Source organism: Gasterosteus aculeatus, chromosome 6, assembly GCF_964276395.1.
Source record: "Gasterosteus aculeatus chromosome 6, fGasAcu3.hap1.1, whole genome shotgun sequence".
NCBI classification, from domain to species: Eukaryota; Metazoa; Chordata; class Actinopteri; order Perciformes; family Gasterosteidae; genus Gasterosteus; species Gasterosteus aculeatus.
This window is the reverse complement of record NC_135693.1, coordinates 3,850,983-3,874,241: the sequence shown is the minus strand read 5'-3', so window position 1 is coordinate 3,874,241 and position 23,259 is coordinate 3,850,983. Positions and strand designations below refer to the sequence as shown.

General features: G+C 46.0%; 2 protein-coding genes across 2 annotated transcripts; both read right to left on the bottom strand.

Moving 5' to 3' along the window:
• Positions 1–16,032: 16,032 nt before the first annotated feature.
• On the bottom strand, positions 16,033–19,978 carry LOC120821057 (factor VII-activating protease). Its single transcript, XM_040179439.2, has 13 exons — positions 19,824–19,978; positions 19,618–19,684; positions 18,946–19,035; positions 18,732–18,842; positions 18,526–18,642; positions 18,332–18,442; positions 18,063–18,234; positions 17,876–17,970; positions 17,412–17,787; positions 17,174–17,316; positions 16,773–16,907; positions 16,534–16,679; positions 16,033–16,438 (listed from the first exon to the last, which is right to left on the bottom strand). Exons 1-13 carry the CDS (start codon positions 19,881–19,883, stop codon positions 16,271–16,273), a joined length of 1,791 nt encoding a protein of 596 aa, XP_040035373.1. The 5' UTR covers positions 19,884–19,978; the 3' UTR covers positions 16,033–16,270.
• An 855-nt stretch (positions 19,979–20,833) lies between these two features.
• On the bottom strand, positions 20,834–22,729 carry LOC120821058 (zinc-binding protein A33). Its single transcript, XM_040179440.2, has 4 exons — positions 22,467–22,729; positions 22,296–22,315; positions 22,074–22,216; positions 20,834–21,976 (listed from the first exon to the last, which is right to left on the bottom strand). Exons 1-4 carry the CDS (start codon positions 22,599–22,601, stop codon positions 21,414–21,416), a joined length of 861 nt encoding a protein of 286 aa, XP_040035374.1. The 5' UTR covers positions 22,602–22,729; the 3' UTR covers positions 20,834–21,413.
• Positions 22,730–23,259: the final 530 nt, after the last annotated feature.

Below are 23,259 nucleotides of genomic sequence, written 5' to 3'. Positions count from 1 at the left end.
TATCCAACATACTTTGGCGATCAATGATCCTGATATGTGATCCCTAATGAACTGATAGACGTAGATGATTGAAATGCGAGAGGTCTCACAGGGATGGAGGCCAAACAATGTGAGTGTAGTTGTTTGTGACTTTTCACCTGCGCACCGACTGCTGCAATGAATTCTCCTCTCCTCCAGGTGGAGGCGCTGGAGGACAAGGAAAACACAAGCTGTTTGTGGACGTTTTTAACGGCAAGTGGAAGATAAAGGAGCAGTGATGAAGCTGCTGTAACGTGCAAAAAGGTTGTTGTTGGCGTCTGGGCACTACAAGAGGGGTAAAAAGGCTGGGTCCCGCTGTGTTACTCAGGCTGCACTACAACATCTATTCACAGGCACGATCCCACTACTGAGCGGCACGGGGGCTTTGACCTGCTCCGTTTCCGACCTGGATCGGTGCACCCCTCCTTAGACGACCTGGTGACCCCGGGCTCCCCCAGGAGCACCATGTCCATACCGAACTTAGTGCGGACACCCGATCGGCATAGCGCGCTGCAGCCCAGAGCTCCTGAGCTCAAGCGATCCACCAGCCTCAGCCTCCCGGTAACTTGGATCACAGGCGAGCGCCACTGCACCCGGCGAGGAAGGAATTGATTGGGAGGGAATTTGGTCTTTTTTAAAGGTGACATCATCCAGGCACCACCCCCACACTACTGCCAGTTGGCATGAGAAAGACAAGGATCGCACCTGACATGATGAAGGCTAATAGGATCTGTAGTTTTTTCCCAAACCTTCCTCAGTGATGTAGCATTCTACTCTGACTTAGCAATGGAAAACAGCAGTAGATTAAAAGTAATTTTCCTGCACTTTGTTTGGACTCGTTGCCCAATGTCTTATTGTCTCATTGTCAAATGTTAAGGACCACCGGCCCTGTCAATTTTCTTGAGTATCCAACATACTTTGGCGATCAATGATCCTGATATGTGATCCCTAATGAACTGATAGACGTAGATGATTGAAATGCGAGAGGTCTCACAGGGATGGAGGCCAAACAATGTGAGTGTAGTTGTTTGTGACTTTTCACCTGCGCACCGACTGCTGCAATGAATTCTCCTCTACTCCAGGTGGAGGCGCTGGAGGACAAGGAAAACACAAGCTGTTTGTGGACGTTTTTAACGGCAAGTGGAAGATAAAGGAGCAGTGATGAAGCTGCTGTAACGTGTAAAAAGGTTGTTGTTGGCGTCTGGGCACTACAAGAGGGGTAAAAAGGCTGGGTCCCGCTGTGTTACTCAGGCTGCACTACAACATCTATTCACAGGCACGATCCCACTACTGAGCGGCACGGGGGCTTTGACCTGCTCCGTTTCCGACCTGGATCGGTGCACCCCTCCTTAGACGACCTGGTGATCCCGGGCTCCCCCAGGAGCACCATGTCCATACCGAACTTAGTGCAGACACCCGATCGGCATAGCGCGCTGCAGCCCAGAGCTCCTGAGCTCAAGCGATCCACCAGCCTCAGCCTCCCGGTAACTTGGATCACAGGCGAGCGCCACCGCACCCGGCGAGGAAGTAATTGATTGGGAGGGAATTTGGTCTTTTTTAAAGGTGACGTCATCCAGGCACCACCCCCCCACTACTGACAGTTGGCATGACAAAGACAAGGATCGTACCTGACATGATGAAGGCTAATAGGATCTGTAGTTTTTTCCCAAACCTTCCTCAGTGATGTAGCATTCTACTCTGACTTAGCCATGGAAAACAGCAGTAGATTAAAAGTAATTTTCCTGCACTTTGTTTGGACTCGTTGCCCAATGTCTTATTGTCTCATTGTCAAACGTTAAGCACCACCGGCCCTGTCAATTTCCTTGAATATCCAACATACTTTGGCGATCAATGATCCTGATATGTGATCCCTAATGAACTGAAAAAAGTAGATGATTGAAATGCGAGAGGTCTCACAGGGATGGAGGCCAAACAATGCGAGTGTAGTTGTTTGTGACTTTTCACCTGCGCACCGACTGCTGCAATGAATTCTCCTCTCCTCCAGGTGGAGGCGCTGGAGGACAAGGAAAACACAAGCTGTTTGTGGACGTTTTTAACGGCAAGTGGAAGATAAAGGAGCAGTGATGAAGCTGCTGTAACGTGTAAAAAGGTTGTTGTTGGCGTCTGGGCACTACAAGAGGGGTAAAAAGGCTGGGTCCCGCTGTGTTACTCAGGCTGCACTACAACATCTATTCACAGGCACGATCCCACTACTGAGCGGCACGGGGGCTTTGACCTGCTCCGTTTCCGACCTGGATCGGTGCACCCCTCCTTAGACGACCTGGTGACCCCGGGCTCCCCCAGGAGCACCATGTCCATACCGAACTTAGTGCGGACACCCGATCGGCATAGCGCGCTGCAGCCCAGAGCTCCTGAGCTCAAGCGATCCACCAGCCTCAGCCTCCCGGTAACTTGGATCACAGGCGAGCGCCACTGCACACGGCGAGGAAGGAATTGATTGGGAGGGAATTTGGTCTTTTTTAAAGGTGACGTCATCCAGGCACCACCCCCCCACTACTGACAGTTGGCATGACAAAGACAAGGATCGCACCTGACATGATGAAGGCTAATAGGATCTGTAGTTTTTTCCCAAACCTTCCTCAGTGATGTAGCATTCTACTCTGACTTAGCAATGGAAAACAGCAGTAGATTAAAAGTAATTTTCCTGCACTTTGTTTGGACTCGTTGCCCAATGTCTTATTGTCTCATTGTCAAACGTTAAGCACCACCGGCCCTGTCAATTTCCTTGAATATCCAACATACTTTGGCAATCAATGATCCTGATATGTGATCCCTAATAAACTGAAAAAAGTAGATGATTGAAATGCGGGAGGTCTCACAGGGATGGAGGCCAAACAACGTGAGTGTAGTTGTTTGTGACTTTTCACCTGCGCACCGACTGCTGCAATGAATTCTCCTCTCCTCCAGGTGGAGGCGCTGGAGGACAAGGAAAACACAAGCTGTTTGTGGACGTTTTTAATGGCAAGTGGAAGATAAAGGAGCAGTGATGAAGCTGCTGTAATGTGTAAAAAGGTTGTTGTTGGCGTCTGGGCACTACAAGAGGGGTAAAAAGGCTGGGTCCCGCTGTGTTACTCAGGCTGCACTACAACGTCTATTCACAGGCACGATCCCACTACTGAGCGGCACGGGGGCTTTGACCTGCTCCGTTTCCGACCTGGATCAGTGCACCCCTCCTTAGACGACCTGGTGACCCCGGGCTCCCCCAGGAGCACCATTTCCATACCGAACTTAGTGCGGACACCCGATCGGCATAGCGCGCTGCAGCCCAGAGCTCCTGAGCTCAAGCGATCCACCAGCCTCAGCCTCCCGGTAACTTGGATCACAGGCGGGCGCCACTGCACCCGGCGAGGAAGGAATTGATTGGGAGGGAATTTGGTCTTTTTTAAAGGTGACGTCATCCAGGCACCACCCCCACACTACTGCCAGTTGGCATGAGAAAGACAAGGATCGCACCTGACATGATGAAGGCTAATAGGATCTGTAGTTTTTTCCCAAACCTTCCTCAGTGATGTAGCATTCTACTCTGACTTAGCAATGGAAAACAGCAGTAGATTAAAAGTAATTTTCCTGCACTTTGTTTGGACTCGTTGCCCAATGTCTTATTGTCTCATTGTCAAACGTTAAGCACCACTGGCCCTGTCAATTTCCTTGAATATCCAACATACTTTGGCAATCAATGATCCTGATATGTGATCCCTAATGAACTGAAAAAAGTAGATGATTGAAATGCGGGAGGTCTCACAGGGATGGAGGCCAAACAACGTGAGTGTAGTTGTTTGTGACTTTTCACCTGCGCACCGACTGCTGCAATGAATTCTCCTCTACTCCAGGTGGAGGCGCTGGAGGACAAGGAAAACACAAGCTGTTTGTGGACGTTTTTAACGGCAAGTGGAAGATAAAGGAGCAGTGATGAAGCTGCTGTAACGTGTAAAAAGGTTGTTGTTGGCGTCTGGGCACTACAAGAGGGGTAAAAAGGCTGGGTCCCGCTGTGTTACTCAGGCTGCACTACAACGTCTATTCACAGGCACGATCCCACTACTGAGCGGCACGGGGGCTTTGACCTGCTCCGTTTCCGACCTGGATCGGTGCACCCCTCCTTAGACGACCTGGTGATCCCGGGCTCCCCCAGGAGCACCATGTCCATACCGAACTTAGTGCAGACACCCGATCGGCATAGCGCGCTGCAGCCCAGAGCTCCTGAGCTCAAGCGATCCACCAGCCTCAGCCTCCCGGTAACTTGGATCACAGGCGAGCGCCACTGCACCCGGCGAGGAAGTAATTGATTGGGAGGGAATTTGGTCTTTTTTAAAGGTGACGTCATCCAGGCACCACCCCCCCACTACTGACAGTTGGCATGACAAAGACAAGGATCGTACCTGACATGATGAAGGCTAATAGGATCTGTAGTTTTTTCCCAAACCTTCCTCAGTGATGTAGCATTCTACTCTGACTTAGCAATGGAAAACAGCAGTAGATTAAAAGTAATTTTCCTGCACTTTGTTTGGACTCGTTGCCCAATGTCTTATTGTCTCATTGTCAAACGTTAAGCACCACCGGCCCTGTCAATTTCCTTGAATATCCAACATACTTTGGCGATCAATGATCCTGATATGTGATCCCTAATGAACTGATAGACGTAGATGATTGAAATGCGAGAGGTCTCACAGGGATGGAGGCCAAACAATGGGAGTGTAGTTGTTTGTGACTTTTCACCTGCGCACCGACTGCTGCAATGAATTCTCCTCTACTCCAGGTGGAGGCGCTGGAGGACAAGGAAAACACAAGCTGTTTGTGGACGTTTTTAACGGCAAGTGGAAGATAAAGGAGCAGTAATGAAGCTGCTGTAACGTGTAAAAAGGTTGTTGTTGGCGTCTGGGCACTACAAGAGGGGTAAAAAGGGTGGGTCCCGCTGTGTTACTCAGGCTGCACTACAACATCTATTCACAGGCACGATCCCACTACTGAGCGGCACGGGGGCTTTGACCTGCTCCGTTTCCGACCTGGATCGGTGCACCCCTCCTTAGACGACCTGGTGATCCCGGGCTCCCCCAGGAGCACCATGTCCATACCGAACTTAGTGCAGACACCCGATCGGCATAGCGCGCTGCAGCCCAGAGCTCCTGAGCTCAAGCGATCCACCAGCCTCAGCCTCCCGGTAACTTGGATCACAGGCGAGCGCCACTGCACCCGGCGAGGAAGTAATTGATTGGGAGGGAATTTGGTCTTTTTTAAAGGTGACGTCATCCAGGCACCACCCCCCCACTACTGACAGTTGGCATGACAAAGACAAGGATCGTACCTGACATGATGAAGGCTAATAGGATCTGTAGTTTTTTCCCAAACCTTCCTCAGTGATGTAGCATTCTACTCTGACTTAGCAATGGAAAACAGCAGTAGATTAAAAGTAATTTTCCTGCACTTTGTTTGGACTCGTTGCCCAATGTCTTATTGTCTCATTGTCAAACGTTAAGCACCACCGGCCCTGTCAATTTCCTTGAATATCCAACATACTTTGGCGATCAATGATCCTGATATGTGATCCCTAATGAACTGAAAAAAGTAGATGATTGAAATGCGAGAGGTCTCACAGGGATGGAGGCCAAACAATGGGAGTGTAGTTGTTTGTGACTTTTCACCTGCGCACCGACTGCTGCAATGAATTCTCCTCTACTCCAGGTGGAGGCGCTGGAGGACAAGGAAAACACAAGCTGTTTGTGGACGTTTTTAACGGCAAGTGGAAGATAAAGGAGCAGTGATGAAGCTGCTGTAACGTGTAAAAAGGTTGTTGTTGGCGTCTGGGCACTACAAGAGGGGTAAAAAGGCTGGGTCCCGCTGTGTTACTCAGGCTGCACTACAACATCTATTCACAGGCACGATCCCACTACTGAGCGGCACGGGGGCTTTGACCTGCTCCGTTTCCGACCTGGATCGGTGCACCCCTCCTTAGACGACCTGGTGACCCCGGGCTCCCCCAGGAGCACCATGTCCATACCGAACTTAGTGCGGACACCCGATCGGCATAGCGCGCTGCAGCCCAGAGCTCCTGAGCTCAAGCGATCCACCAGCCTCAGCCTCCCGGTAACTTGGATCACAGGCGAGCGCCACTGCACCCGGCGAGGAAGGAATTGATTGGGAGGGAATTTGGTCTTTTTTAAAGGTGACGTCATCCAGGCACCACCCCCACACTACTGCTAGTTGGCATGACAAAGACAAGGATCGCACCTGACATGATGAAGGCTAATAGGATCTGTAGTTTTTTCCCAAACCTTCCTCAGTGATGTAGCATTCTACTCTGACTTAGCAATGGAAAACAGGAGTAGATTAAAAGTAATTTTCCTGCACTTTGTTTGGACTCGTTGCCCAATGTCTTATTGTCTCATTGTCAAATGTTAAGGACCACCGGCCCTGTCAATTTCCTTGAGTATCCAACATACTTTGGCGATCAATGATCCTGGATATGTGATCCCTGATGAACTAAAAAAAGTAGATGATTGAAATGCGAGAGGTCTCACAGGGATGGAGGGCAAACAATGTGAGTGTAGTTGTTTGTGACTTTTCACCTGCTCACCGACTGCTGCAATGAATTCTCCTCTACTCCAGGTGGAGGCGCTGGAGGACAAGGAAAACACAAGCTGTTTGTGGACGTTTTTAACGGCAAGTGGAAGATAAAGGAGCAGTGATGAAGCTGCTGTAACGTGTAAAAAGGTTGTTGTTGGCGTCTGGGCACTACAGGAGGGGTAAAAAGGCTGGGTCCCGCTGTGTTACTCAGGCTGCACTACAACATCTATTCACAGGCACGATCCCACTACTGAGCGGCACGGGGGTTTTGACCTGCTCCGTTTCCGACCTGGATCGGTGCACCCCTCCTTAGACGACCTGGTGATCCCGGGCTCCCCCAGGAGCACCATGTCCATACCGAACTTGCGGACACCCGATCGGCATAGCGCGCTGCAGCCCAGAGCTCCTGAGCTCAAGCGATCCACCAGCCTCAGCCTCCCGGTAACTTGGATCACAGGCGAGCGCCACTGCACCCGGCGAGGAAGGAATTGATTGGGAGGGAATTTGGTCTTTTTTAAAGGTGACGTCATCCAGGCACCACCCCCCCACTACTGACAGTTGGCATGACAAAGACAAGGATCGCACCTGACATGATGAAGGCTAATAGGATCTGTAGTTTTTTCCCAAACCTTCCTCAGTGATGTAGCATTCTACTCTGACTTAGCAATGGAAAACAGCAGTAGATTAAAAGTAATTTTCCTGCACTTTGTTTGGACTCGTTGCCCAATGTCTTATTGTCTCATTGTCAAACGTTAAGCACCACCGGCCCTGTCAATTTCCTTGAATATCCAACATACTTTGGCGATCAATGATCCTGATATGTGATCCCTAATGAACTGATAGACGTAGATGATTGAAATGCGAGAGGTCTCACAGGGATGGAGGCCAAACAATGCGAGTGTAGTTGTTTGTGACTTTTCACCTGCGCACCGACTGCTGCAATGAATTCTCCTCTCCTCCAGGTGGAGGCGCTGGAGGACAAGGAAAACACAAGCTGTTTGTGGACGTTTTTAATGGCAAGTGGAAGATAAAGGAGCAGTGATGAAGCTGCTGTAACGTGTAAAAAGGTTGTTGTTGGCGTCTGGGCACTACAAGAGGGGTAAAAAGGCTGGGTCCCGCTGTGTTACTCAGGCTGCACTACAACGTCTATTCACAGGCACGATCCCACTACTGAGCGGCACGGGGGCTTTGACCTGCTCCGTTTCCGACCTGGATCGGTGCACCCCTCCTTAGACGACCTGGTGACCCCGGGCTCCCCCAGGAGCACCATGTCCATACCGAACTTAGTGCGGACACCCGATCGGCATAGCGCGCTGCAGCCCAGAGCTCTTGAGCTCAAGCGATCCACCAGCCTCAGCCTCCCGGTAATTGGATCACAGGCGAGCGCCACTGCACCCGGCAAGGAAGGAATTGATTGGGAGGGAATTTGGTCTTTTTTAAAGGTGACGTCATCCAGGCACCACCCCCACACTACTGCCAGTTGGCATGACAAAGACACGGATCGCACCTGACATGATGAAGGCTAATAGGATCTGTAGTTTTTTCCCAAACCTTTCTCAGTGATGTAGCATTCTACTATGACTTAGCAATGGAAAACAGCAGTACATTAAAAGTAATTTTTCTGTACTTTGTTTGGTCTCGTTGCCCAATGTCTTATTGTCTCATTGTCAAATGTTAAGCACCACCGGCCCTGTCAAATTCCTTGAATATCCAACATACTTTGGCAATCAATGATCCTGATATGTGATCCCTAATGAACTGATAGAAGTAGATGATTGAAATGCGAGAGGTCTCACAGGGATGGAGGCCAAATGTTTCAGTGTGAGTGTGGTTGTTTGTGACTTTTCACCTGTGCACCGACTGCTGCAATGAATACTCCTCTCCTCCAGGTGGAGGCGCTGGAGGACAAGGAAAACACAAGCTGTTTGTGGACGTTTTTAACGGCAAGTGGAAGATAAAGGAGCAGTGATGAAGCTGCTGTAACGTGTAAAAAGGTTGTTGTTGGCGTCTGGGCACTACAAGAGGGGTAAAAAGGCTGGGTCCCGCTGTGTTACTCAGGCTGCACTACAACATCTATTCACAGGCACGATCCCACTACTGAGCGGCACGGGGGCTTTGACCTGCTCCGTTTCCGACCTGGATCGGTGCACCCTTCCTTAGACGACCTGGTGATCCCGGGCTCCCCCAGGAGCACCATGTCCATACCGAACTTAGTGCGGACACCCGATCGGCATAGCGCGCTGCAGCCCAGAGCTCCTGAGCTCAAGCGATCCACCAGCCTCAGCCTCCCGGTAACTTGGATCACAGGCGAGCGCCACTGCACCCGGCGAGGAAGGAATTGATTGGGAGGGAGGTAAAAAGTACATTGAGCATGTAGATTGTACAATTGCCGTTCTCTTGAAATTAAATAATAAAAGAATTAAATAATTGCATGGACTGTGTATCCTTGCCTCCGTCTACTGTGTCGTATTATCCGTAGTCCGTTTTGCAGAAACATGGTGAGAAACATCCACCAAAACCCCTTTCTTCGCGCTTTTGGCTTATTTAAGATAAATAGTGTAGTGTTTGCGTTGTGTGCGTTCATACACCAGACCTAACACAGTTTGATTCATATCCACGGGCGTTTATTCTCCGGCTCTGGCTTACACGTTACCGTTTGCGTACTTTCTGCTCACGTGTCTTGCGCGTCTATATCTGCAGGTGACGTGGTTATGTCATGAACATCACATTGCCATTTTTTTTTTTTAATTGAACAAATACAAACCTGTCATCTTAACATTCTGAAAACTGGGCTTGCTATTACATAAAATCAAACAAACTTCAGCAATCGTACCTGCTGTACTGAACGTTGTACTCATATTTATAGCGTATTTCTATTTCTAGAAATAGAAATACAATTCTATTTTAGACTGCTAAAAGGGGAAATCACCAAACTTCTTAACCTTGGCTAATACAGTCCCTTTCAAATCAGAACATTTCTTCTGCTTACAGTCCCTAAACTAAGTATAATCCTGTAAGTAGGCTGGAGGACATCTGTTGTGCCTTGAGGGATATCTTGGCGTTGTTGTGCTCGTGGAGGCATCACTGTAATCACAATCATCATCATCATCATCAGTGTCCGGTGGGATGTCCAATATTTCTGGTGAGATCTTCTTGAAGAATGAAGCGTTTCTGACGATGGAGTGTCCTTTTCTGGCTGCTGTGATCATGGATCCTTTGGCTTTGGTCACGGTGTATGGCTTACTGTTATATGGTGTGGTGAGCTTATTGTGCTTGGGTTGACGATGAAGCACAGTGTCACCTGGAGTGAGAGTGTGTGGTGTAGCACGACAATGAGAGTCTGCATGAGATTTCATTTTGGCTTTGGCCTTGCTGTCCTTTGCCCTCACTTCAGAGTCTGAACTGTTACTGACAGTGTGAGTGAATGAAGGAATCTTCGTGTACACCTTGCGTTGGAATAACAGCTCTGCAGGCAAGCTTTCTGTTGTACTGTGGTGGGGTGTAGCTCGATACTCACGTAGAAAGATGTTCAGCTGTTGTTTCCAAGGAAGTCCCTGTGTTTCAGCCACACGAACAGCTTTGCCAAGTGTCCGCATGAACCGTTCAGCTATTGCATTAGCTTGAGGCCACAGCGGTGTTATCCGGCGGTGATGGAATCCTAGATGATCTGCAAACTGGGAGAACTGGTCACTGGTGAATGGGGGACCATTGTCAGTTTTTACAACTCTGGGGATTCCAAACATGGAGAAGACTTTGTCCATGACCGGAATGACTGTGTTTGCCGATGTCGACCGCACGCTCTCTACAACTGGGTAGCGTGTATACTCATCCACAATGACAAGCAAGTACTCTCCAGTCGGAAGCGGTCCATAGAAGTCTGTACTTACACTATGCCAAGGAACTTCTGGCAGAATTGACATTTTTAGCGGCTCCTTGTGTGTGACTGGTGTGTTGGCGTGACATGCGAGACAACTGCGTACTGCGACTTCTGCTTTGCGATCGATGTCTGGAAACCACACCTTGGTTCGGAGTAGTGATTTTGTTTTGACAATGCCCTGGTGTCCCTCATGGGCTAGTTGTAACACTCTGTCTTGTAGGGCTTTGGGAATCACTATTCTAGTGCCCCGCAGTATAATGTCAGATGCATGTGATGTTGTTAGTTCACTGCTAACTTGTCTAAACTGCTTTAGTATGTCAGCATGTTGTGACTTGTCAGTTTTATGCCATGTGTTGTGTCTGATGTGAGCACCAACCTCTTGAAGCATTGGGTCTGCAAGTGTCTCTGCCTTGATCTCTGTGAGTGTCATTGCTTTAGGTGTAGCATGACTCGCAATGAAGTTCACATACTCCTCTGCCACTTTTGCTGCACGAGTGCTGTCACCTGTCTCAGACAACATGGGATGCCGAGACATGTAGTCAGCTGGGTTGTCAGCCCCCTTCCTGTATTCAACCTTGAAGTCGTAAGGCTGAAGCCTCAGTCCCCATCTCTCGATCCTGGCAGGTGGTTTGGACTTGGGATTGTTCCATACAATTTCCAGCGCCTTGTGATCCGTCACTAGAGTTAAAGGATGACCATAAATGTACAGGTGGAAATGTTCACAGCCCCACACTATGGCCAGTGCTTCTTTTTCTGTTTGAGAGTATCTCCTCTCTACATCGCTCAGGGACCGACTGGCATATGCAATCATGTACTTAGCCCCTTGCACGTCTCTTTGACAGAGGATAGCACCCAGTCCAACAGGGCTAGCATCTACTATCAGTTCCGTTTCTCTGCCTGGGTAGAAATATGACATCGTAGTGTCGCTGGTTAGACTGTCTTTCAGTGTCTGTAATGCAACTTTCTGTTCTGGGCCCCATACCCAGGGTGTGTCTTGTCTGGTCAGCTTGCGCAGCGGTTCTGAGATTGAGGAGAAATCTTTGATAAAGACTCCTGATTTCTCCTGGATTTTGGGGGTCTGCAGCCTGCTGAACTGCAATCACCTTCTTGGGATCTGCTGAAACACCTCCTGCTGAGAAGATGAAACCAAAAAACTCAAGCCGTGACTTATTGAACTCACATTTTTCCCGATTGAGTGTGAGACCGCTTTCCCTGAGTCTCTGGAACAGTGCTCGGAGGTTGTTGTCATGGTCAGTCTGGGAGGCTCCGTAGACAATGATGTCGTCGCTGAGGTTCTTCACACCAGAGAGACCTTGCAGTGTCTGGCATATAGCATTTTTAAATACTTCCGCAGCAGAGGATATACCAAAACTCAGTCTCTTGTAGCGCCTCAACCCAATGTGTGTGGTGAAGGTAGTGATGTACCTGCTGTCTGGATGAAGCTCTAGCTGGTGGTATCCAGCTCTCAAATCCAGTTTTGAAAACACTGTTGCTCCGTTTAGCTTGTGTATCACGTCGTCCATGGTGGGAGTTATGTGCCGTTCTCTCTCTATAGCTGTGTTAGCTTGGCGCATATCAACACAAAGTCTGACTTTGTCAGGGTCTTTAGGCTTGGGAGGTGCAACGATAGGTGAGACCCACAGTGTCGGGCCATTGACCTCCTCAATGATGTCATCTGCCTCGAGTTTCAGAAGCTCATCTTCAACCTTTTGGCGAATGTGGAACGGTACACGTCGATGTGGTTGGCATGAAGGCTTGATGTCAGGATTTATGTGAAGCTTTACCTGAAAGTCCTTCAGTTTTCCGATCCCCTGAAACAGTTCCGGATTATTTTCCACCAGCTCATCTGCGACTGTGCGACGCTGTTGTGTGGACGACACTGCTGTGACTATTTTAATCAGTCCCAGTGCTTTGGATGTTTTGTAGCTGAGCACATTAAATCCATCCCCTTCAACTACAAAGAATGTGCACGTTGTGTTTTCCTGTCCTTTCTCCACACTGCACTTGAAACTACCTTTGAGAGGTAATGGAACTTTGGAGCGAAACGGGTAAATCTTGGTGCTGGTGTCGTTCAGTTGAGGACGTGGCATCAGTTTCTCGAAGCTTGTTTCGCTAACACAGTTTGCAGAGGCTCCTGAATCAATTAAAATTACCATGCTACTGCCATTTAACTTGATGTGTGTCTGTGGCAGCTCTGAGACCTTTTCAGCATCTACTACAAACACATAAGCGTCATCACTGCTGGAAGAGTTGCGTTCCTGTTCTTCACCTGGTGTCTTTGTTATGTGATGGACTTTTTTATGGTTTGCCTTGTACTGTGGTTGTTTTGCGCTAATGTCCCTGATTTTAGAGCGACATTGTTTTGCAAAGTGATTCAGCTTACCACAGTTTCTGCATTGTTTGCTTCTAGCAGGACATTCTCCTTCATGAGGATATTTACCTCCACAGTTCCTGCAGCTGTTGTCTGAACATTGTTTTTCTGACCATAGTCTGCTGTTTGGATGCTTCTGCACGGTCTTTCGATCCAGCACATTGACTGCAGCTGTTGTGCCTCTTTCTATGCCGGTTGCTTGCATTTCAGACAGCTCAAGTGTTCTTCCATGATCAAGAAGCTCTTCTAGGCCAAATTCAGTCTCCTTAGCGCTTTCCTGCGCAGCCTGGATGATGCACAGCTTTGTATGATTTGCGTTTTAATCTCTGCGTTGACATCTGCAAACTCACAGTTCCTAGCTAGCATCCTTAGCCTCGCATGATAACTGTCCACATTTTCTCCTAGTTCCTGTACCATTTTTCTGAAGATGTATACTTGATACTGCACGTTTTTCTTAGGAGAAAAATATCCAGATAACTTCTGCTTCGTCTCTGCATACTTGTCATCTTCTGCTAATAATGTGTCGTAGATATCATGCACTCGTTCTCCTGCTATATGTAGCAATAATGCTTTGAGCCTAGCATCTCCAGTAATGTTCATTGCAGTGGTGTAATTTTCAAACCTTTGCACCCATTTATTCCAGCGAGGTCCAACAGAGCCAGGGTCAGTTTCCGTGTCGAAAGGTGGGAGCGTAGCGGTGTTTCCTGCCATGCTTGCTGCGGCGCGCCGACTGCCATTCACGTTCGTCCGCGTTAGCTTAACTAGCTTCTCACCCTCGTGTCCGTTTTCCTCCTCCCTCTTCTTTGTCCGCTCGCGAAACTAAGAAAGAAAATCGCGGTGTCCGGGTCGATTCTTCGAGTGACTTTCTGGTTACTCCTCGTCGCCAATGTAGTGTTTGCGTTGTGTGCGTTTATACACCAGACCTAACACAGTTTGATATATATCCACGGGCGTTTATTCTCCGGCTCTGGCTTACACGTTACCGTTTGCGTACTTTCTGCTCACGTGTCTTGCGCGTCTATATCTGCAGGTGACGTGGTTATGTCATGAACATCACAAATAGCATTAGGAGTTTAACGATTAATTTTAACAACGATTCGATTCGAATCGCGATTCATGGTTGGCGATTCGATTCATTGACGATCTGGGTTAATTCAGAACGATTCAATTCGATTCAGTGACTTGAAATTGATTCAGTAACTTTCCTGGACAGTGCAGGCAAAGTTTCCGAGATCCCTGTTGTTTCCTGTAAGGAAATAAGGTTTAAATTAATTATGGATATTATAAACAAGCAAACAATGGCAAATGTATTAAGCCTCTATTTGAATCAAGTGCCATTTTCAATGTAAACATTACACAATAATTACACAATGTTTGGATCAATTTACAGAACCCCGGATTTTCAACCTCATTGTAGGGTCGCATGTCTTTACAGATAAACTTGGCAATCGTTACTGTGATGTTGAGTTTGGTGCTGGCGAGGCCTGAGGTGTCTGCAGAGCTGGAGTTACCTTCTGCTGCTGCTGCAGCGGTAACGCTACTAGAGGCGCCTGACTGTCGTCGTTGTTTAATCCCATGGCGCCTTAGTAGAAGGCTAGAAAGATTTGTCGTGTTGCCGTGGTTTTTTATTTGGCTTCTACATATTCTACAAACAGCGACCGACTTATTTAGAACACCTCCGTGTTTGCAAAAGCCAAAATGTTTCCACACGCTGGATCAATAAGTTGGTTTGTAAATGTCTTGCTCGCAGTTGTCTCCTCCACGCTGTGTTTTGTTGTTCCGAGTTTCGCGCGGCTGCCTCTGCGTACTGATGACGTCACAGACAGGCAGACTGAATCGAGTAACGTTTAACGTGTCTAAAGTGCTAAAAACAAACAAACAAACACACATCCACACAGTTTTTGTACTTAAATCCAATGTGCAGTTTCGATACAATCGATTATGTACCATTTCAATCGATTTGTAATCGATATATGTCGCCCGGAATGCCGATTTGCGGAGCACAGATCGATTCAGTTGGATCGCAGGAATATAAATCGAATTATCGATTCAGTGGATGAATCGTTACACCCCTAACTAGCATATAGCTTAGATTGCACACTGGTTTAGCTCTTGAAGTTAAATTTGAAATAGTTGCATGTAGCTTACTGTGTCGCAGGGACATGCACTTGATTCTAGAGGGGCAGGGGCTCACAGCGCGCAAACATACTGCCCAGTTTTTTTTTCAGATAGTAATAAACATGTAGATTAATGAGTGGTAAGCAGTTGCTATGTCATACATGTTGGTGAAGTTTGTGTTTGTGTCCCGTCTTACGTCTGATTTTGAGACTTCCTGTTTTATTGTGGCGTCTAAACCCCCTCTCGTTTCAGGTGTCTTGCCCTTCCTCAGGTGTCTCCTGTCGATGGTCTCCCCTGATTCCTAATTGTCTCCACCTGTTCCCTCACCTCCCCCATGGATACTTATTGTCTGCGTCTCCCTTTGTCCTGTGCCAGTGTGTCTTGTAGTTTTGCATGTTCACCCGCGTTAGTATTGTGATGTGAAAGGGATAGTTGTATTTTGGTGTTATTAGATATATGATATTATTTTAATAAATCTCCTGCAGTCAAGCCTCTCTGCGTCCTTGTCCTCCTCCCCGGCTCCGGCCCGTCTGACATGCTATTTCTTTTGTGTCAACACATTATTGTAAACATGATTTTGTTCACATTATTATAATAAAGCACTGTAGCAAAGTAGAATTATTTGATAGGGTAGCATGATAGACAGAGCCATCGATTTATGCGGCGGTAGCAATTCTCGACAAAGCAGCAACAGATGATGGCCAGAACACATGATGGTAAATTATGGTTGTAGCTGGTTGTCATCTACGGTCCACTGCGGTTACAGAGAGGTATCGTTTGTGTTTTGACAACGTTATATCTCATAATTTCGACTTTCTTAAGTCATAATTTGGACTTTTAAAGTCATAATTTTGACTTTTTATCTCATCATTTTGTCTTTTTAAGTCAAAATCTCGACTTTCTAACCCTTTTTTTGTGGCGGAAATGTACGGTGGCCCTGAAGTGCAAAACACAACGGCAAATAGGAACGCACAACAGCAAATAGGAAAACACAACGACATTCACTTCTTACGGAAAGGGAAGGGCCTTATAGCAGGAAGCAGAGAACGGACCCTTCTGAATATGACACTTTTCCCCTTCAAAGACTCAGAGAAGTCACATTTTTATTTCCTCACACGCAAAACATTTGAAACTTTTGGATTGCGATTCCAGTTTGAGTTATATGTATACTTAAAATAAGATGCACATTTTTCAATTATTAAGGAAGGTTGCATTAAGTAGCATGTTGTAGAGCTGAAAAAATACCAGGTACAACTGCACAAAACCCAAAAGCTTAATCATGATGAGTAAGACTTGCTCCTAGCTGCTTATGGAGATGCTGCTTGAGTCTTAAACTTGATCCAGTCCAAGAACCGAGTAACTCGTGCGTAGACCCCAGGCTTGTTCTTCTTTCCACATTGGTCTCCCCAACTCACCACACCATAAACAACTTTGGCATTGTTCTGGTCACAAATTAGTGGTCCCCCGGAGTCACCCTGAAACAAGAGCCAATAGCTCACTAGATAGCCAATACGCATAATATAAGACATGCAGGTATTTTGAATGAGATCACTTCAATACTACTATTAACCTGGCAGGAATCCACCCCTCCCAGCAGATGGCCAGCACACAGCATACTATTATCCAAGACTGTGCCATAAATTTTGGGTTCGGAGCACTTTTCCTGGTTGATGAGCATCACATTGGCATCTAGCAAGTGGGCGGAACCATTTGGAGCTGCAGAGAGAAGTTGGAAAAAAATCACACTTAACCAAAAATTCTGCAACAAAAGTTGACTTTTGTTGTGGCTCAATATATATGTGGCCTTACAGTCCTCAGTGGCACCCCATCCAGATATTTTACACTCCATCCCATCAGGCAGTTGGCCATCAGGCAGACAGGCTGTCTTCACAAACTGGGTTTCATTGGCACAAACTCCACCAGTGCCTTTCAGCCTCACCAAGGCTTCGGGAATACAGTTTGGATGAAAGTTAAAAAAAAGAAAAAATGACACTGATAAAAATACTATTTTTACCGTTAGTATTTTTTTTAATCTAATTTTCATTTAATTCATGGCCTATGAATACTGTATATCTCATGTTCCAATCAATACAAATTGTGGTATTGGAGTGTCACATACCATTATAAATGAATTAACTAAATAGTCTCAAAAGGATTCTAATATTGTGGGTAATATCTATTTCATATTAAGTGAGAAAGGAATGGATCACCTATGTCATTGTAAACCGCTGCAGGAGTCTCCCTGTAGTTCTCATGTACGATAGCCTCTTCAACTTGTATGGTTTGCGCTGTGGCTTCCTCTATATTAGTCGACAGAGCTCCCACAACCACCTGCATGTCCTTTGTTCCGGCACTATGCAAACAACACAGGATTCCACAAATAATAAAACATCATGTGAAAGCTATCTATTAAACAGCCAATGACACTAGATACCCAGTAGTGCTTACATGCAGTGTCCAGCTGTCAGCACCCAGCAGCTTGCGATGAGGGTTCCTCCACAGGTGTGTGAGAAGGGCTTGTTGGAGGACTTTGGTCTCACTTGCAGGGACACCTGCCAGGGTGCAGCACCGGGAGGGACTTTCAGACCGCCAAAAATTCGGGCAACATTCTTCTTTGGCTGAGGCTGACCACAGGTGGTGAACTGTTGCAGTGGAGCTGCGGCACTAGGTGTTACTTCAGCGGGTGAAAGAGAAGGTTGTGGAGCCTGGCTTGGAAACACATTCGCAGGGGGGGTCAAAGCTGACGGTTCTGGGGACACTGGGGGGGAAGGTGTAGCATCGAAACTAGTGCCAACAGAGAGAGCAGTTTCAGTTGTCACCACACCTGAAAAAACATGCAAAGGAAGACACACTTACTTTCATAGCTGTCTTTCTTGACTCATCATAAAGTTGCCAGATGCTGTGCAGCTCACCTGGTTGAAGACACTTTGTGACATCACAGTAGTCCCACGACAACCTGCGGCCTTGTCTGAAGAAACACCAGGGCATCTTGTCTCCGTCCGGGTTTCTGTGTCACACATTTGAAAATAAATAAGTGCATTCAAATAGCAGTGGACACCTGTCTGATGATAAGTGAATGCACGTTTATTTTCTGCTGACCTGCAGAAGTTGTGAGGGCCAAGTCCATCACTGTCCTCGAAAGAGTTGAATGGATCAGCTCCGCTCTCCAGGATGAAGTGAGAGTTCCAGTAGAGGCATTCATGGCCGTCATCAGTTTCACTCACATTGCCGCGGTATGACTCTCCGTTATCCACATAGCAGTCGCTGGGGCCTTGGAAATGTACCTCAATCAGTCATTATATGAGTAGTTATGGTTGCATATGATGGACAGGGAAAAGGTAAACAACAATGTCGGGAGTAGAATTTACCAACATGGCAGAAACGTCCTCTGTGCCCTGTAGGGCATAGGCAGTCAAAGTCATTGCCATCCCTGATGCATTGTCCACCATTCTTACATGGATTGGGCTCACACAGGGACACTTTGGGGGAAAACAATTAACAGTGAAAGCTTGCTTTTGGGATCTGTAGAAATGTTCTTTGGAACAAAGAGAAAACTCCTTACCGCTTGTGCAGTGTGGCGGCTGAAAGGGCTCCTTGCATTTGCACTCATAGAACGGGGGAGTGGAAGTCAACACACATTCACCACGCCCACATCGGCCTTTTCTACAATATTTGGGACCTGAGAGGACAACTCGATAGTTTTAATTTAATTTTGTGTATTGTCCATATTTGACCAGTTTGTCAACAACAAGAGTTTTTTATTCAAACCTTTCTGGCATTTCTTTCCCTTGAAAGGTTTGGGACAATCACATTTGAACTTCCTCTTGCCTTTCTCCTCACACACTCCATTGTTGAGGCAAGGGTTCGGGTTGCACTGGCCTAAGAAATTAGAAAAGACGGTAACAGAAGTTTTCTATGGAATAAAGCCGCTATGGAGAAAACAGGTGATAATGCACACATTTTTGTGTTAACTAACGCTCACCTTCTGGCTCTTGCATTTCAAACACCCAGTCTGAATTATGGTCATCGTCATCATCATCCCCATCACTAGCTCCCTCCACAATCAAAAAATCTGAAATAATAATCACAAATAAGCCTTCTGTATTCTTGAGGAGGATTAATCGCTGTCGTTTTTCTTGCCTCAGCAAGAGCCCGACGAAGCCCTTGACGCCAACACCCATCCCGGTGAAGCTGTTGAGTTACCTTTTTTGCCCCCTCCCTTTTCCCTATCAGTTTATAAAATAAACTAAAAAACTAAAAAAGTTATATCCACTGCGACTCCTTTCTCTGACTGCTCTATTTTTTCCATTTAGTATACCCACTGTTGACCCTTGCAAGACCCGGCTCCCACAATATATATACATGTACATGTAAGAAAATATAAAATAACTACCCTGATGAACATTGCACTACACATCGCACAACGCATGAAACTAAAGAATCATTTGGGAATATTTATTGTATCATATCAAGAGCGCAACTTATTTTATGTTTACAGAACATCTGGCAGCAAAGGCAAAATGTTTGTACATTATGTTCATTATTTTTGCATTTGATGTGACCTTTTACCTTTTGACCTTTTCAACTTGCATTTCGGTAATGAGTGTGTGATTCAATCAAAGAAATTTCATAAATAATATAAATAAATACTTACCTCTTATTATGTCCTCATACCGTCCTCTCTTTTTGCCGTGGTGGTGTTTGTCCTTTTTACGTTTCAGCTGATAATATAATAAGTTATAATAACAATGTACAGTAAGTAGATTATTATTTTAAAACAGAGACCACAACAAGAAGCCCCACCGAAGGGCCAATACATTTTCTTATTGCTAGACAATAATAAAGACAATAAATACATACTTCAGTGGGTACGAGGAGCACCACAAAAAAAAGGCAAAAGAAGAGGAGCTTTAGGTTCATGACGGCAGTGGATCAGAGGACGTCCAGATGGGTGAACATTCTGGCAAAAAACATTTGTGTAAGTACTCTAACCTTTGATTAAGCCGGCTTTTCTGCTCCCTGTAGTTGATTTACCTTCATTGATTTTAACTGTGACCTTGGTTAGTTTTTCATACATAATAATAGTTCATATTAGGTAAGAATTTAGATGGAAAAATATAATCTGCAAAAACGGGATTACTCTCTTTGTGCCGCCGGTGAAACAGTTTTCATATTCAACAGAATGAGTTTTGATTTAATTGAAATAGCGCTGTACACGGATCCAACACAACAGCCCAGGGAGCATATTTGCAAAGCAAAATTGTTTGTGTAGACTTTGGATCCAAACACACCAGGTTTATTTCATCATGTAGTATTGAGTGATTTTTTGTTCATTTACAAAATCAATCAAATTGATAGAATGCTCAATCAAATAAATAGTAACAGTACATGTGTAATATTGTTAGTGACTGTTATTACCTTTAAGTACATTTTCTAAATTATTTTTAAATGTGTTAACTCATGTAAACATCAAACACTGTTTCCATGGTGCTCTTTTCTTAGTTTATTTAGCTTAATGCTGGGGAACACTTATCTTTCCGTACATTCATCTGAAAGTTCACTACACATCTATAAGCTTTCTACTGAGAGGTACCCTGTTTTCAATTTTCATCAAATTCTGCCTCCATGTCTCCTGAAATGCATTCCATCATTTAAAAGAGCTAATAAGTACATGGCTTTATAATTAGGGTACCATTTTCTTGTGAGGCACCATTTATAAAGGGTTTATTAAAGTTATCGGTTCATTGATCAAAGATTGAAGTGATGTACCATAGATTATGTTTATCCTCCTCCAGCATCCAACTCTGTGTCTTTAGTGAGGTCTTAATAATATAATTGATTATTATAAATAAGTAGCAAAGAACCTCCTGGACTGTTAAAAATCCCATTTATTAACATCTTGTAAATATTTTCAGTGTTAGTCTTGATAGATTAACGTGTTATTACCAAGTACGAAGAGACAATAGACAGTCAATTATTTCAAAAGCTCACATATTTTTATGAATATTCATGGTCCCCAGAGGATGGAACTATCCTGTTATTGTGACACCACCATTTGTGAGATTCAGTTAAAAGCTTGCCATGACGTTCATGTACCTGTAAAGATACATTTCTACAGCTTGCCTGCTCCACTGCTTGTAGCACTATCATCAAATCAGACTTTCAATTTGTCCTGTACTTTTTATTTATGATCAAATACCTGGATAACAAAATTTTAGCAGCTCTGTTTGTACTAATCGGTAGTATGCTGAACAATGTTTGCCACTGTACCTTCTAAACGTTAGCGCGTTAGCGTGAACATCCTGATGTTAGTGTTTAGCCTCGTAGAGCTGCTAGCACAGCTGTAGAGTCTTCGTATTGTTTAATTACAAACCTTTACATTTGGTGCATTATTAGAAAATGATGCCTCAGAAAGGAATGACTTTTTTTTGTCGAGTCAATAATCAGAGATCACAGAAGAGATGGAGCATTACAGATCACTACAGGCTCAGCATTGGTGCCACAGTGGTCATGACCGGGACACAGGGCCAGGTGCAGGCGGTCCGAGAAGGTCCCTACACAGAAGGAGAACAGTGGTGTCATGTTGTCTGCCTCAAGAAATGTCACCGACCCTGCGGGGAAACTACACAACACTCCGATCCGACAGAAGCGTTTCGTTAAAGGCAGCTTATGGGGCACGCCTCCATGCCAGGCTGTATACTCTCCATCAAACAACTCCACACACCAGGACTCGTCCCCTCGGCCGAGCCAGCAGTCCTCGGTGGGGCCCTTCCGGGGGATGTTTGGATATGTGACACCCAGCTCCCAGTAAGTCTTCCCGGTCACGTCAATCTCCCAGTAATGACGACCGAAGCTGAATCCTTGCGAGCTCATGACATTGAGGGTGGTGTCAAAGCGCTCAGGGAGATCAGGAAGCTGCTGCCAGGTGTCTGCGTAAGTGGCACTGTCACCTTGGGGGGAGATGACCAGCTTTGGGTGGGCCGTCTTTGGGTCCAGATGCACCTCGCTGGAATCTGGAGACACATATTTAACAACCTTAGCACAGGAAGCTACAAAAAGAGAAGGGAAGTTGTGGTTTAGCAACACTATCAAAGTATTGTGTGTACTGACAACTCTGGGTAATGTTCTTGATAATCGGGGTCTGTGAGCTGATAAGCAGAAGCATGTTTTTGGTGAGGCTGAGGATTTGGTCGGATTTAACATCGTCCAGGCTCACACTGCTGGGGTCCATCCTGTTTAGGACATCCATCACTCTGGAGGAGGCAGACGATAGAGAAACATCAGGTGCTGCCGCTGCACAGTTATTATTATCGATTTTGATTTGATTCCTACCCTTTCAGTGTTCCCATGTCCTGCCGCTCGGGATATGAAAAAGAAGAGTGAGAAAAGAAAAGCACAGAGCTAGATTAAAGGAAAAGCATAGTATATCATTTTTATTACCCATATACAAATGATATTTCAAACAATATTTGGTCCATAAACTTAATTAATAAGTTGAATCACCATAGTATCTGGCTCGATGTAGGTCTCGTCCATTGACATGGTGAGTCTGGCCAGGTCCTGCTCTATCTCCTGGATCAGAGAGCAGTTCTTTTCCATCAGCCCATCCAGGGCAGAGACAGCAGCGCGCTCTTCCATCTCCAGGTGGGACAGGGTCCTCCTCAGGTCCTCGCCTAGGACGGCCTGGATCTCCTGATATTTCTGTATGATGCTCTCCCTTATCACTGAGGACTTTTTCTGAGTCCAGCATAAGCAGCTATGAGTTTATTATACCTCCAGAATGCGGGTCTAATCTAATTTTTTTAATGTAATATCACAATGGAAAGACAGAAGGATTACATGATGGAGCATCATCTCAACAACAACTAATCTAAATACAACTTACTGTGATTTCTGATTGTCGTGCTGCCAGTTTTTTCAGTCTGTATTTCACTGCTTCCCTTTGCCTCTTTAGACACTCTTGGTGGTTTTGTAATGTCTCCTGTAGAGAGAGTTGCGCACATATTCAGCACAGCTCATATCATCTGCAGTCAGACAGATTCTTAGTGGTAAAGTACAAATGCAGAAGCAATTTACTGGGAGATTTGATTTGGACAGCAATAAAGTAGAGATTGACTGACAGGAGCATGTTTACTTTAACCACCACCTCGTCTCAGGCTTTCTCTTCCCCTCGTCAAGAAGAGACATTCCCCTTGTTGCTGCCTCCTAATCAAGCTGACACTTATGTCTATTGTCAGTGCTGCCTTCTTCCAGAGGATCATTATGTTCATTGTGTCCACAACGTCCCACGTGTGTC